The 15,016-nt window shown below is 45.9% G+C and overlaps 1 protein-coding gene across 6 annotated transcripts in view; it reads right to left on the bottom strand.

Annotated features, from left to right (window-relative positions):
• Nucleotides 1-1,183: 1,183 nt before the first annotated feature.
• The window catches only part of ANKMY1 (ankyrin repeat and MYND domain containing 1), a 53,759-nt gene continuing 39,926 nt past the window's right edge, over nt 1,184-15,016 (bottom strand). For 5 of the 6 annotated variants that reach the window (XM_087424589.1, XM_087424588.1, XM_087424587.1 and 2 more), the window contains 3 exons: nt 4,379-4,457; nt 3,295-3,455; nt 1,184-1,601 (listed from right to left, as the gene is read on the bottom strand). In XM_087424589.1, coding sequence (XP_087280715.1) covers nt 1,537-1,601; nt 3,295-3,455; nt 4,379-4,457 — 305 coding nt within the window. In that variant the 3' untranslated portion in view covers nt 1,184-1,536. The remainder of the gene's footprint in view (nt 1,602-3,294; nt 3,456-4,378; nt 4,458-15,016) is intronic. The other variant, XM_087424592.1, reaches the window with a different exon arrangement.

The raw sequence follows: 15,016 nt of genomic DNA, 5'->3' as shown, positions 1-15,016 counted from the left end.
TAAGATTAGGATGATTTTCACTACCTTCATTTTCCTTTATTGTCTTCTGTTTTAACAATAAGCATATATTGCATGCATAATCAGAATAAAAAACTATCTTCATTTGGGGAAAATTCTGTTGCAGAAAAATATTTAATAGCATAGAAAGATGCTTGTGGCTTAGTTTAGAATAAATACAAATCATGCTCCCACTTTCAGATACACACGTGTGTGGTGTGTGTGTGGTGTGTGTGTCTGTATAGACACATAGCAGGGATTGGAAGGACACACACGAAAGTGTCGGCCATGGTAATTTCAGGGTGTCAGGATAATTGTCATTTATCTTATTTTCGTATGTATATATTCTCCAACTTTCACAAAATTAACAAGTACAACTTAAAGTAAGTACTCATTAGGAGCATTTTTCTTCCTAGCAGATGTAGTGGGAGCCGCCCACACCCCTTCCTGGGGTCCACACTCCCCACCCCTTCGCCCCCTCAGCAGGGGTGGCCTGCAGCCAGGACTGACTGATCCTGGGGTACAAAGGCCCGGTCCCTGCTCCAGAGCAACACACAGGGTCGTTTCTTCCTCACCCTTTTACAGGAGCATCGCCTGAGATGCCCCCCAAGCAAACTTACCACATAGGGAGCCCCATCTTTCACAAGAGACCAAGAAAATCAGGCAAAACCACAGCTGCAGGCGGGGCTGCCTTAACCAGCAAAAAGCTGGCCTGATTGGGGTGCCCACACAGGCTCTGTCACCCCCTTCCCAGCCTCCTCTCCCACCTGCCCTGCCCGCCCGAGCCACTCTGCACTCTGGAGCAAGCCCCCCCGGTCTTCCACCTCCTCCCTAGAGATACCCATCACCTCCTCGCTCTGAGGACACGGCCCAGCTCTCACTCCTCTCGGGCCCCTTCCTCCCACCCTCCCCCTGAAAGCAGACCCACCACCCACGGCCCACCCTCATCGTTGTGCCTCATGGTCACCCCCAGTCCCTTCTCCGTGCCAATTGTGGGTGGTTTCCATATCTAGCATTCCCCAGAACACGCCCAGCACACACAGACCCCTAGTAAATGTCTGTGGAAGAAATGAATGCCCTGGACACAGGGAGCCTGGAGCCTGTGGGAAGGAACATGAGACGCCCCAGCCTGTCCCTTCTGAGCAGGTGGAGAGCCGGGCCTGCGGGCTCCCAGGAAGCCCCCGGACACTCCCTGCGGGAGTGACACGCCAGCAATAATCTCAAGAGCATGCTCCAGTCCCACTCTCATCCACCCGACAGATGGCCCAGGCCCGAGGGGCCAGGGAGGTCCGGAGCACCGACAGGTCCCTCAGAAGCTCTGGGCCCACCCGGGGTAGGGGCAGAGCAGGGCAGAGAGGGTTAAAAACACACCCAGTGGGGCCGCTTTATTGCAAGGTCGGGAGGGGACATCAGGACGCGCAGCCCCGTGGGTGCAGACTTCTCGCAGTAGGACAGAGGCAGCCCCGAGACGAGAATCCGCACAGTCCGGCCTGCCTGCCGCTGGGCCTTCCCCAGGCCTCGGCCTCGGGCGCTGATCCTTCACTGAGATTCCTCCATCCTCAAGCACGGGTCCTCCGTCCTCTGGGTGGGCCCTGGACGATCAACTGGTGGGGAGGAGGAGGTTGAGGCGCCTGGGCTGTCGCCTGGAGGACTTCAGCTCTCTGAGTCTCAGCTTCCCCAGCCCGCCTCCACCCCGCCCCCGCCGCAGCATGGGGTGACAGAGCCCCACTCGGGGCTGAGGGTTGCACAGGTCATATTCTGCTCCGTGGTTGCACATGTGTGGGGGACACGGCAAGGGCTAGGTGTTAGCTGCGATTGCTCTTCAAAGAGGGGGCCTCGAAGCCACCTAGGCCCCCGTCCTGGGGTCCCCAAGCCAAAGGAGCTGTGACCAGATCCAGGGTGCACCCCACAGCGGGGACTTGTTATTACAAGCCCTATTTTACAGAGAGGAAAATGGAGGTGACACCAAGTGTCAGAGCTCAGGCTTTAGCGGCACAGGCCCAAGGGCAGGGGTCAGCAGAGCCTCTCTGTCCCCACCAAGCAAAGGCTCTGAAAAACAGCAGGCAACACTTGCTCCTCTCCCCAGCCCCCACAGGGCCAGGCCCACCCTGCCAAGTCCCAGGCACAGCTTTGCACACAGCCTCGCTCACCACCAGCCGCCCTCGGTGCACCAGGGCCCTGCTATGGAGTCGCCATTCACATGCTCTCAGCTCCTCCTCAGGTCACACCAAAGGAGGGGAGGTGGAGAGGGTGGGGGGAGGAAAGTGTTTCTAGAAGCAGACACCTGCTGCCACCCAACTTCAAGAAATGCCTGAGAGGGCAGGCTAGGAGGAATTTTCCAGAAGCAGCCCCAAGGCCAAGTGCCCTGTGGTCCAGGGGAACCACCAGGGCCCCCAGGTGTCATCAGAGGAGCCCTCAGGGGTCGGCAGAGCCCCCAGGTGTCCAGAGGAGCCCAAGGTGTCAGCAGAGTCCCCAGATGTCAGCAGAGCCCCCAGGTGTCAGCAGAGCCCCCAGATGTCAGCAGAGCCCCCAGGTGTCAGCAGAGCCCCCAGGTGTCCAGCAGAGCCCCCAGGTGTCCAGAGGAGCCCCCAAGTGTCAGCAGAGCCTCCAGGTGTCCAGCAGAGCCCCCAGGTGTCCTGAGGAGCCCCCAGGTGTCAGCAGAGCCCCAGGTGGCCAGAGGAGCCCTCATGTGTCCAGAGGAGCCCCCACGTGTCCAGAGGAGCCCCCTGGTGTCAGCAGAGCCCACAGGTGTCCAGGGGAGCCCCAGGTGTCCAGCAGAGCCCCCAGGTGTCAGCAGATACCCCAGGTGTCCAGAGGAGCCCCCAGGTGTTAGCACAGCCCCAGATGTTCAGAGGAGGCCCCTGGTGTCAGCACAGCCCCAGGTGTCCAGTGGAGCCCCCAGGTGTCCAGTGGAGCCCCCAGGTGTCCAGAGGAACCCCCAGGTGTCAGCAGAGCCCCCAGGTGTCCAGAGGAGCCCCCAGGTGTTGGCAGAGCCCTCGGGTGTCCAGAGGAGCCCTCAGGCATCCTGTCCCAGCTCTGTGGGGCCCAGGGCATGCCCACCTCCAGGGAGCCGTGGCACATTAGGCATAGTGCTGCCACCATTCATAGGGAAGGGCCAGGCCGGCTCTGTGCCCTCCCTGTCCCCACAACAGGCTCATCTGGGGACTCTGGAAAGTGGCTTGAATCTGAGAGATCTGGGACAATGGTAGGGACCCTCGCCAGCCACCCCACAGGCCTACACCTGTGTCTGTGGGAGCAGCAGGCTCCCCGCCAGCCCAGCCGGGCACCTGCACTTACCAAGGGCCATCAGGGCGCTGCAGTCCCTCTTGTGGAAGTCGGTCCAGGCCTTGGTCTTGCAGTACTTGCTGCAGGTCAGCACCCCGTAGCAGCGGGTGCAGGGCGCGAGGCGCACCCCGACAGAGCGGCCACACTGGTAGCAGAACTTGAAGAAGGGAATCCTGCAAGGGAGCCGCGTGGGCCGTCGGGCAGTGCCTGCCACCTGTGCCCAACAGACCCTGAGCTCTGGGACCTTCCCCGCCGTCCCCACCAGACGGGTGGTGGTGCCAACCCCGCCATCCTTCACACAGGGTGGCTGCTCCGCTCACACGTGGACAGAAGAGCTGAAGCCCCCACCCAGGGATGTCCAGCAGGGCTATTTAGAACAGGAAACAAGCCCAGAGCCTTGGAAGCCATCTGAGCGCTCACCAACAGGGTAGGAGGCCATGCCACTGCACTGGGGACCCTCATGTGCCACGGTGTGGGGGGGATTTCTCCCGAAACGGGGAATGTCTGAAAGCGGGAGGAGCAGACTCCGAGCGAGCACCCGGGGGCTGTGGGTGAGCCTAGCATGCCCGCGCTCTGCTTCAGGAGGAAAGTGAGCCCAGGTGGGTGTACTCCCCCTGCCCACCCCTGCCCATCACCCCCACCCCGTCCACCAGGGTTTGCTGGGCAGGTGCCGTCCAGGGTGCCCACCGGGATAATAAGGTGCACAGGCATGGAGAAACTGTTCCAGAAGAGCAGAGTGGGTGCAGAGCTGTGACCCCAAGGAGGGGCCAGCGGTGGAGGGGTGAGGAGGGGTGCAGGGCCCAGGGGAGCACTTCCACCGTGACAGTGGGGACCTCTTTGAGAAGCAGAGGCTGGGCTCAAACCCCACCCAGCCACCCCCTTGGAGGACATGGAGTCCTGTGCTGACCCGCCCGGAGCAGCTCAGGCCACTCCACAAGCGCGCCCTGAGACCCCACCTGCCACCCACATCTTGGCACCCGCGGCCCACGAGCAGGGCCACGCCACCCAAAGGTCAGACAGAGCGACGCTGTCCCGGGCGGGGAGGCTGGACCCAGCAGCACCATCCAGCCCCCACTACCCTCCCCCAGTCACTTACTGCGCCTGCTCCTCCCACTGCAGCGCCTGGGACAGCCTGGTGCTCCTCCGCTTCAGCCTGGGGCAGGGTGTCAGCTCCGCTGCGCAGAGAGAGCCCGCGTCAGCCTCCTTGGGCCCTCCTGGTTGAGCCGCGATGCCCACAGGTGGGGATGGAGGGGGCGCTGAGCTGCCCGCCTTGACCACCCTCCTGTGGTGAACCGCCCCAGCACCACAGGGAGGCAGGTGGGGGCCCCACGCCTTTGAAAGCCCTGCAGTAGGGCCGGGGAGACAGGGTGGGGCTCGAGCCTGAAGGCGTCGAGGAGTCCGCAGCCTCCAGGAGGGGGCTTTGCCCCTTGGCCTCCCTCTGCTCCAGTCCCGTGCCCACCCATCTGCAACCTCCTGGCTACCTTGTCTCTGTGCCATCAATCAGCTCAGTGTCCCCCTCACCACAGTGTTAAAAGGCCACTGGGAAGCACCAGGTTTCTCTGGCCTTGCCCAGCTCACAACACTCTCTGGAGTGGAGACTCCTGGCTCTGCTCTCTGGCAGCTGGCACAGGACGCACAGTCGGCCGGGGCCCGGAGGACAGTGAGCGCCTGCAATAACCACCCAAAGTTCGACCACGTCCCTGCACCTTCGTCTCCTTAAACAGCACATCAGCCGCCTCCAGAAAGGCCACCTAACCTCCAATTCCTCACCACCCCTTAAGATGTAGGCACTTCGCAAAGAAACACCTGTTGGCCATGAGACAGAGACAGGGGGAGCGCCTCCTTCCTCCCCCACCCCACCCCTGCCCACCAGCACCCAGAGCCGCCACTCAAGCTGCTGTGGGGATTAGGACATGGGCCCAGGAAGCCAGCTCTGTGACAGTGTGAGTGGCATCAAAGCAATTATCATGTGGAGCACATGGCACAGGGAAACGCTTCTGGGAGAGGTAATGAAAAAGCAGAACTTCAAAGTGGGTCTGATCATGCCACTGCACCACAAACCACTTCTTTAAAAGGAAACATGGAGATGAAAGGAGGGCGTTTCTATTTGTTAGAGTGGTAGGACTCTTTGTAACAACTTTGTTGAGATAATTCACATCCCAATGCACTCAAGTGCACAATTTCAAGGGGTTTTAGTACATTTCCAGTTGTGCAACCATCAGCACACTCAATTTTAGAACATTTCCACCCTCCAAGAAGGACCCAGCACCTGACGGCCATCATAACCTGGCTTCCTTCCCCCTCCCGCCCAAAGAAACCCCTAATATACTTTCTGTCTCTACGGATTTACCTATTCTGGACATTTCATATGGATAGAATCATACAATGTGTGATCTTTTGCAACTAGATTCTTTTCCTCAGTATAATGTTTTCAAGGTTCACCCATGTTGTAGCATGTGTCAGCACTTCATCCCTTTTTATGGGTGAATAATATTCCATTGCGTGGATATGTCACAATTTGTTTCTCTGTTCATCAGTTGATGGATATTTGGGTTGCTTCCATCTTTTGGCTTCTATGAATTGTGCTGCTGTAAACATTCATGCACAAGTTTTGTGTGGACACAAGTTTTCATGTCTCCTGAGTTCACACTTAGGAGTGGAATTTCTGGGTCATGTGGTAACTCTATGGTTTACATTTGACAAACTGCCAGACTGTTTTCCAAAGTGGCTCCACCATTCCCACCAGCAGGTTCTTTCTCCACATCCTCGCCAACACGTGTCACTGACTTTTTGATTACAGCCATTCTAGTGGGTATGAAGTGATATCTCAGTGTGGCTTGACTTGCACATCCCTGATGACTGATGTTGATATTGAGCATCTTTTCCTGGGCTTATAAGGCCATTTGTATATCTTTCTTTGGAGAAATTTCTATTCATATTCTTTGTCTAGTTTTTAATTCAGTTATTTGTCTTTATTGTTGAGTTATAAAAGTTTATTTATTCTACATACATGTCCCTTTTGAGAGAGATGATTTACAAATACATTCTCCCATTCTGTGGGTTGTCTTTTCACTTTCTTGATAGTGTCCTTTGAAGGAAAAAAGTTTTCAATTTTGATGATGTCCAATTTATCTATTTTTTCTTTCATTGCTTATGCTTTTGGTGTCATATCTAGGAATCCATTGCCAAATCCAAGGATATGAAGATTTACGTCTATATTTTCTTCTAAGAGTTTTATGGTTTAAGCTGCTACATTTAGATCTTCAAACCAAATTGAATTAATTTTTATATGTGGTGTGAGGTAGAGGTCAAATTTCATTCTTTTGTGTGTGGATAACTAGCTGTCCCAGCACCACTTGTTAAAAGACTGTTCTTATCCCCATTAAAAAGCCTTGGCACTCTTGTTGAAAATCAATTGACTTAGACACATGGGTTTATTTCTGGGATCTGTATTCTATTCCATTGGTCAAAAGTCTCTCTTTACACCAGTACCACACTGTCTTGATTACTGTTGTTTTGCAGTCAGTTTGAAATTGGGGAGTGTGAGTCCTTCGACTCGGTTCTTCTCTCTCGAGATTGTCATAGCTATTCTGGGACTCTCGCAATTCCATATGAATTTTAGAATCAGCTTCTCAATTTGTACAAAGAAGTCAGCTGGGCTTCTGATAGGGAGAACTCTTTCCATTTATTGAGGCATCCTTTAATTTCCTCCACAATGTATTGTAGTTTTCAAAGTATAAGTTTCACACTGCTTTGTTAAGTGTATTCATAAGTATTTTATTCTTATTGATGCTATTGTAAATGGAATTGTTTTTTAAATGTCATTTTTGGTTTGTTCACTGCAACTGTATAGAAATACTGCTGATTTTTGTATATTGATCTTATATCCTGCAACCTTACTGAACGCATTTATTAGTTGTAATAGTGTAATCATTTTATATTTAGATTAATATTTTAATATTTATACATTTGGTTTAATAGCTTAATATTAGTTTTAGTTTTAAAACTGAAAATGGATTCCTAGAATTTTCAATCTGCAAGATGATATCTGCAAATAGAAATAGTTTAACTTTTTCCTTTCTAATCAGAATGCCTTTTATTTCTTTTTCTTGCCTAACAACTCCAGCACAATATTAAATAGAAACAGTGAGAGAAGACATTCTTGTCTTCTTCTTGATCTTAGGGAGAAAGTAGCCAGTCTTTCATCATTGAGTCTGAGGTTAGCTGTGGGGTTTTATAGGTGCCCTTCATCAGGTTAGGAACTGCCCTTCTATTCCTTGTTTATTGTGTGTTTTTATCACGAAAGGGTGTTGGATTTTGTCAAATGCTCTTTCTACATCAATTGAAATGATCATGTGGGCTTTTTTCTTTCATTCTAATAATGTGGTGTATTCCATTGATTTTTTGTTAAACCATCCTTGCATTCCTGGGATAAATCCCACTTCGTCATGGCATATAATCTTTTTGACATGCTGTTGAATTTGGTTTGCTAGTATTTTGTTGAGGATTTTTGCATCTACATTCATAATGGATGTTTGTCTGTAGTTTTCTTATGGTGTCACTGTCTGGCTTTGGAATCAGAGTAATGCTAGCTTCATAGAATAAGTTAGGACGTATTCTCTTCTCTTTAATTTTTGCAAGAATTTGAAAAGGACTGATGTTAATTCTGCTTTAAATGTTTGGTATAATTCACCAGTGGAGCCATCTGTGCCTAGGATTTTCCTTGTTGGGAGGTTTTTGATTACTTATTCAATCTCTTCAGTTGTTATAAGTCTGTTCTGATTGTCTATTTCCTCCTTTATCAGTTTTGGTAGTTTGTGTGTTTTCAGCAATTTGTCCATTTCATCTAGGTGATCCAATTTGTTGGCATACAATTGTTGATAGTATTCATTCACAATCCTTTTTATTTCTGTAAGGTTGGTAGTAATGTCTCCTTTTTCACTTCTGATTTTAGTAATTTGACTCTTAACTTTTTCTTGGTAAGTCTAGCCAGATTTGTCAGTTTTGCTGATTTTTTCAGTGAACCAGCATTTTCTTTCATTGATTTTCTCTATTGTTTTTCTACTCTCTATTTCATCAATGTTTGCTCTAACATACATACATACATTTATCTAGTTAGCTAGATAACTATCTTACTTTGCTTAGTTTCTCTTCTTTTCCCAGTGTCTTAAGGAGGAAGGCTAGATTATTGATTGATATATTTCTTCTTTTTAATATAGGCATTTACAGCTATGAATTTTCCTGTACTCACTGCTTTAGCTGCATCTCATAAGTTTTGGTATGTTGTGTCTTCTTTTTAATTTATATCAAAGTATTTTCTAATTTCCTTTGATTTCTTCTTTGACCTCTTGGTTATTTAGGAGCGTCTTGTTTTATATGAGTTTCCCAAATTTCTTTCTGTTATTCATTTCTAATTTCATTCCATTGTGGTCAGAGTACATAGTTTGTAATATTTCTATCCTTCTAAATCTATTAAGGGTTTTTTAAATGACCTAGCATATGGTCTGTCCTGGAGAATTCCCAAGGGTACTTGAGAAGAATATATATTCTGTTGTTGGAAAGAGTGTCCTGTAAATATAGTAGGTCTGTTAGGCTTATGGTAATGTTCAATTTTCTACTTCCTTGATGATCTTCTGACTAGTTTTTCTATCAATTATTGAAAGTGGGGAATTGATATCTCCAACTATTGTTGAATTGTCTATTTCTCCCTGTATTTCTGTCTGTTTTTGCTTCATATATTTGGGTGTCTGCTGTTAGGTTCATATAGATTTATAACTGTTATATTTTCCTAATTAATTGACTCTTTCATCATTATAAAATGTTCCTCTTTATCATCACTAATACATATATTTTTATTTTATTGAGGTCATATTGGCTTAAAACATTGTGTAAATTTCAGGTGTACATTATTATATTTCAGTTTCTGTATAGACTGCTTCGTGTTCACCACCAACAGTCCAGTTTTTATCCATCACCATACATATGTGCCCCTTTACCCCTTTTGCCCTCCCCCCACCCCTTCTCCTCTGGTAACCACTAATCTGTTCTCCTTATCTACGTGTTTCTTTGTTTATCTTCCACATATGAGTGAAATCATATGGTATTTGTCTTTCTCTGTCTAACTTAAAGGGAATCCTCATGCACTGCTGGTGGGAATGCAAACTGGTGCAGCCACTCTGGAAAACAATATGGAGATTTCTCAAAACATTAAAAATAGAAATACCATATGATCCAGCTATCCCACTACTGGATATTTATCCAAAGAACATGAAACCAAAAATTCAAAGAGATTTATGCATTCCTATGTTCACTGCAGCATCATTCACAATAGCCAAGACGTGGAAGCAACACAAGTGCCCATCAATGAGTGAATGGATAAAGAAGATGCAGCAGATGTTTATATACACACACACACACACACACACACACACACACAATGGAATACTACTCAGGCAGAACTGTGCCATTTGCAACAACATGGGTGGACCTTGAGGGTATTATGCTGAGCGATCTATTTTCTCTAGTATTAGTATAGCTATCCCAGCTTTCTTGTGGTTGCTATTTCCATGATATATGATTTTTCATCCTTTCACTTTCAATCTATTTGTATCATTGAATCATAAATATGTCTCCTTGTCTTGACATGAGTACAGCCATGTTTGGCCGTTCCATTGACCTATAGCCACCAGCACACAAAGAAATATAAAAAGCTGCTGTCTGTGTGGTGGGAACTGGCCCTTCTCCAATGGAGAGAGTTGCTCTTTGGGCATCATAGCACAGGACAGACTGGCCATATGTGCCGGGCTGGGACGATAACCAGAGACAACAATGCACGTACACAACTGCTGGGCTGGGACGATAGCCCAGCTTTGCACAGGATGCACAGGATATCAGTGCATGTATGCCACTGATAACCATTTGTGCATGGGAACACTAAATGTTTGCTCAGCAAAACTCTGTAACTGCTTATATAAACTGCTGGAAACCGAGGCCTGTTGAGAGTCTCACCTGTGGAAGGGACATCTTGCCCAGGGCGTGTGATCTCCGCCCAGCCGTGTCAATTGAAAGGACTCTCCTGGCAGTGGGGCGTGGATGTTGTGAATAATTGATTTGTTGTGAAGTAACTGATTTGTTGTGAATAATTGATCTGATGTGTTCTCTTTTCTGTCAACCTGGTGTTTCTCTTTCCAGTTGATTTGTGTCATTTCCCTTCAGTCCATGTGGATGCTTTCCCTTTCCAGTCGATCTGATGTTTTTCCCTCTCATTATATGATCTATTCGAATCTGCTGCTCAGTCAACGTGGATGTTTTCCCTTTCCAGTCGAGCTGATGTTTTTCCCTCTTAATATTTGACCTATTCAGATCTGTTTGCAGACTATTGCCTTTACTATCCTCTATATAATAAAATATACCTTCAGTCCATTTGTTTGGAGTGGAAAGTTTCTTTTACGTCTCCGATCGAATCCCCCAAACCTCTCAAAGCACTCCTTTAGACAGCATATAGATGGATTTTATATTTTTATCCAGTCTGACAATCTCTGCCTCTTGACTTGATTATTTAATCCATTCACACTTAGTGTTATTATTGATACAGCTGGATTTACATTTGCCATTTTACATTTTGTTTTCTATGTGTCTCATGATTTTTTGGTTTCTCTATTCTTCCTTTACTCTTTTCTTTTGCATTAAGTGAATACTTTTTAATGTAACATTGTGATTTCTTTAATAATTTTTAATTATATTTTTGTTATTCCCTTAGTGGTTGCTTTAGGGTTTACCACATGAATCTCATCAAAATCAACTTCAGACCTATATTGAGTTAATTCCAGTGAGATATAAAAAAGTTACTTCTATATAGCTCTATTCTCTTTACCCCCTTTTTGTGATATTATTGTTGTATATATTATATCTATAAATGTTACAAACCCAACATTACAATGTTATGATTAATTATACAATTTTATGTATTCTAAAAAAGCTAAGAAAAGAAAGGAGAAAAGTACATATTTATAGTTTTTGTTATATTGAACTTATTATTTATCATTTCTGGATCTTTTTATTTCTTCTATTCAATTTGAGCTACCATCTGGAGTCACTTCTTATCACAATACAGTTTTCCTCCTACCCACCTCCTTTGTACTGTTGTTGGCACATATATTGCATTTCTATATGTTACAGGCTCAACAACACACACACACACAAATATATAAATATAAATTAATATAAATGCACATATTATATACAAATACAATGCATACGTGTATATACAAAATTTTATATAAATTTCTTATATATAAATTATTATGCAAATTGCTTTTTAAATCAGTTAGGAAAGAAGAAATATGCATTAATATTTCTTTTATAATTACCTTTGCCAGGCTCTGTGTTCATGTGGACTCGATTTCCATCTGGAGTCACTTGCTTTCAGAATACCCTTAGTATCGCTTGCAAAGTAGGACTACTAGCAACAAATTCTCACAGGTGTTGTATTTCTGGGAATGTCTTTATTTCACCACCATTTTTGAAAGTTAGCTCTGGTGGATATATGATTCTTGGTTGACAGTTTATTTCTTTGAGCACTTTGAGTATGATATCCCACTGTCTTCTGGCCTCCATGGCTTCTGAAGAGAGGCCACCTGCTAATCTTACTGGGCATCTCTAAGTGATTAATCTTTTTTTTATTGCTGCTTTCAAGATTTTCTCCTTGTCTTTGACTCTCAGCATTTTAATATGATGTGTTTGTTGGTGGATCTCTTTGTGTTTATCCTACTGTGAGTTTTTTTTAACTTCCTGGATATATAGATTGATGTTCTACAATAAATTTGGAAAGTTTTCATCCATCATATCTTTGAATATTTTTCCTGCTCCTTTCTCTCTCATCTCTGCTTCTGGTACTCATATACTGATGCACTTGGTGGTGTCCACTTTTCTCTGAGGATCTGTTCATGTCTCATGATTCTTTTTTTCTCTTGATGGTCTCCCACTTTTATATGAGGACCTGTTCACTTCTCATCATTTTTCTCCCTCCCTGGGGCTGATTATTATTTGCTTGTCATTGGTTTAGTGACCAGCTGGGTTAATTTTGTGAAGTCTATTCTCCCCCCTGCAGTGCGAAGCTTCTGATGTTGCCCCACACAGTATGCAGCCTTGGGGATGCCCACAGTCGCCTGGGATGACAGTGGTTTGGGCAGGGCTTTCTTTGACTGTGTCTTCATGACCACACCCATGAAATGCAGGCTGATTGCTCTACTGGTTTCAACAATGCTCTGAGGTATAATATGCTCCATAGACTGGTTCAATTAAATCAGGGATCATTGAAAGGATAGTTCCCAAGGTCAGTGTTTGAGATTTCTTCTGACCACAGGAGGGCTCCTCCCAGCTCTCTCCCAGTTTTCTCTGACAACTAGACAGATTATAGGTTAGCCTTTATCTCCGATGAATCTGCCAATCTCCTCGCCTTCATCACAACCTTCACTGATTTTGAGAGCACCATTATGCTTGAACTTCTCCATGCTCTGTTGCTGATAAAGTAATTTCCATTGGAATGAGTCAAAGCTCTCTGTTTTATGATGTGCTTCCCCCTTGGGTAAATCTCTGAGCCATGGCCCTGGAGCTGGTGGTAGGGACAATGGCACACTTCTCTTTTAGTGACACCCCCCATTTGGGACCTGAGCACTCAGTTGAGGGGAAACAGTTGCCTCAGGTCTTCTCAACTTGCCTTCCCCAGCATGCAACCTCTGCCTTACCAGCTGGGGCAAAGGCAATCAGAGCCCCAGTGTTCTCAGTGGCACCACATCAAAGGTTGAGCCTATGTGCCACAAATGGGGGCTGAGCATAAGAATGGAGGTCCCACCTCCTTGCCACACTGGAGACAGGGAGCTGAGGGCAGGATGAGAATTGCTGACATCTGCACTTCCCAGGGAGATAGCCCTCATACAAGGAGCTGAGGGGAGAGACAGATCTATGTTTTTGGCTGCACCAGTAGGGAGTGGAGTTTCTGCCCAGCTGAACTGATAGGGTGAGGAAAGAGAGCTGGTCTTGGTTTAATACCACAGACTCTCTGTTCTTACTGAATTTTAAAAGATTTTCTTGAATCAATGTTTATTTACATGCTGTATTTCTTTGGACCATTTACTGAGACTTGAAATGGGTTTTTAAATTATAATTTTCAATAGACTTGTTAGGGAGTAGGGTCCACAAACCACCATGCTGCCATGCCAGAAGTAGAAACTATACATATTATTTTATACAATTGCTAGTTCAGTAAGATAAGAGAAGAAAGAAGAAATATGCATTTTTACTGTCTTTTATAATTATCTTGGTTGGTGCTCTTTGTTCATATGAATTCAAATTTTCATCTGAGTCACTTGCTTTCAGAATACCTTTAGTATTTCTTGTAAGCCAGGACTACAAGCAACAAATTCTTGCAGGTTTTGTTTATCTGGGAATGTCTTTATTTCCCCTTCACCTTTGAAAGTCAGCTTTGCTGGATGTAGGATTCTCAGTCAACTGCTTTCAGCCTGAAGATCTTCCTTTAGAATTTAAGACAGGTCTGTAACAATGAATCCTCTCAGTTTTTGTTTATCTGGGAATGTTTTTATTTTGCCTTCATTTTTTTAAATATAGTTTTGCTGGATACATAAATCTTGGTTGAATTTTTTTTGAGCACTCTGACTGTGTGTTCCCACTGTCTTTCAGCCTCCATCGTTTCTGATGAGAAATCAGCAATTAATCTTGTTGGGTTCCCTTGTATGTACTGAGTCATTTTTCTTTTGCTGCTCTCAAAATCTTCTCATTGGCCCTGGATTTCTGCAATTTTACTATAATGGGCCTATTTGTGGATCTCTTTGAATTTATCCTACTTGGAATCCATTTGTCTTCTCAGATGTATAGATCAACATTTTCAGCACATTGTGAAGTTTTCAGCCAGTATTTCTTCAAATATTGTTCCTTCTATCTCTTCTGATAATCCCATTACACATATGCTGATGTGCTCCATGGTGTCCCACATTCTTTGGAGCTTTGTTCATTTTTCTTCATCTTTTCCTCTCTTTTCTGATTGCATCATCTCTATCAACCTATCTTCAAGTTTGCTGATTCCTCTTCCTGCCACTGCTGCACCCCTCCAGTGAGTCTGTCGTTTTGGTGATTGTACTGATGTTGAACTCCAGAACTTCATTTGGTACCTTTTAAAAATAATTTCTATCTCTTTATTCATATTCTCTACTTGATGAAATTCGGTCATCAAACCTTCCTTTACTTCTTTAACTGTGGCTTCCTTTAGTCCTTTGAACATATTTAGAATGACTACTTTGAAGTCTTTCTCTGTTAAATCTGACATCTGGCTGCTCTCACTGGCACAGTTTCTGTTGTTTGTTGTCTTTTTATTCCTCCAGTGGATGTGTTGTATTTTCCTATTTCTTTGCATGTCTCATAATTATGTGTTGAAAACTACATTCTAGACAATATACTATCGCCACTCTAGGTACTGGTCCATCCCACTCCCCGACCCCAGGGCTTGTAATTGTTATTGGCTTATTTGCTTAGTGACTGGCTGGATTATTTTGGTGAGGTCTATCCTCCCCCCACCGCCCCACAGTGTGAAGCTTATGACATTGCTCTTCATGGGGTGCAGACCTGAGGATGCCCACAGCCACCCTGGATGACAGTGGTTTGGGCAGGGCTTTCTTTGACTGTCTCTTTTTATGACCACCCCAGATATTAGCTCCATGAG

Source organism: Ceratotherium simum, chromosome 37, assembly GCF_057802395.1.
Source record: "Ceratotherium simum simum isolate JZ-2026a chromosome 37, ASM5780239v1, whole genome shotgun sequence".
Classification (NCBI taxonomy): Eukaryota; Metazoa; Chordata; class Mammalia; order Perissodactyla; family Rhinocerotidae; genus Ceratotherium; species Ceratotherium simum.
Note: the sequence above shows the minus strand (reverse complement) of the source record. Positions and strands in the feature narration are given on the sequence as shown.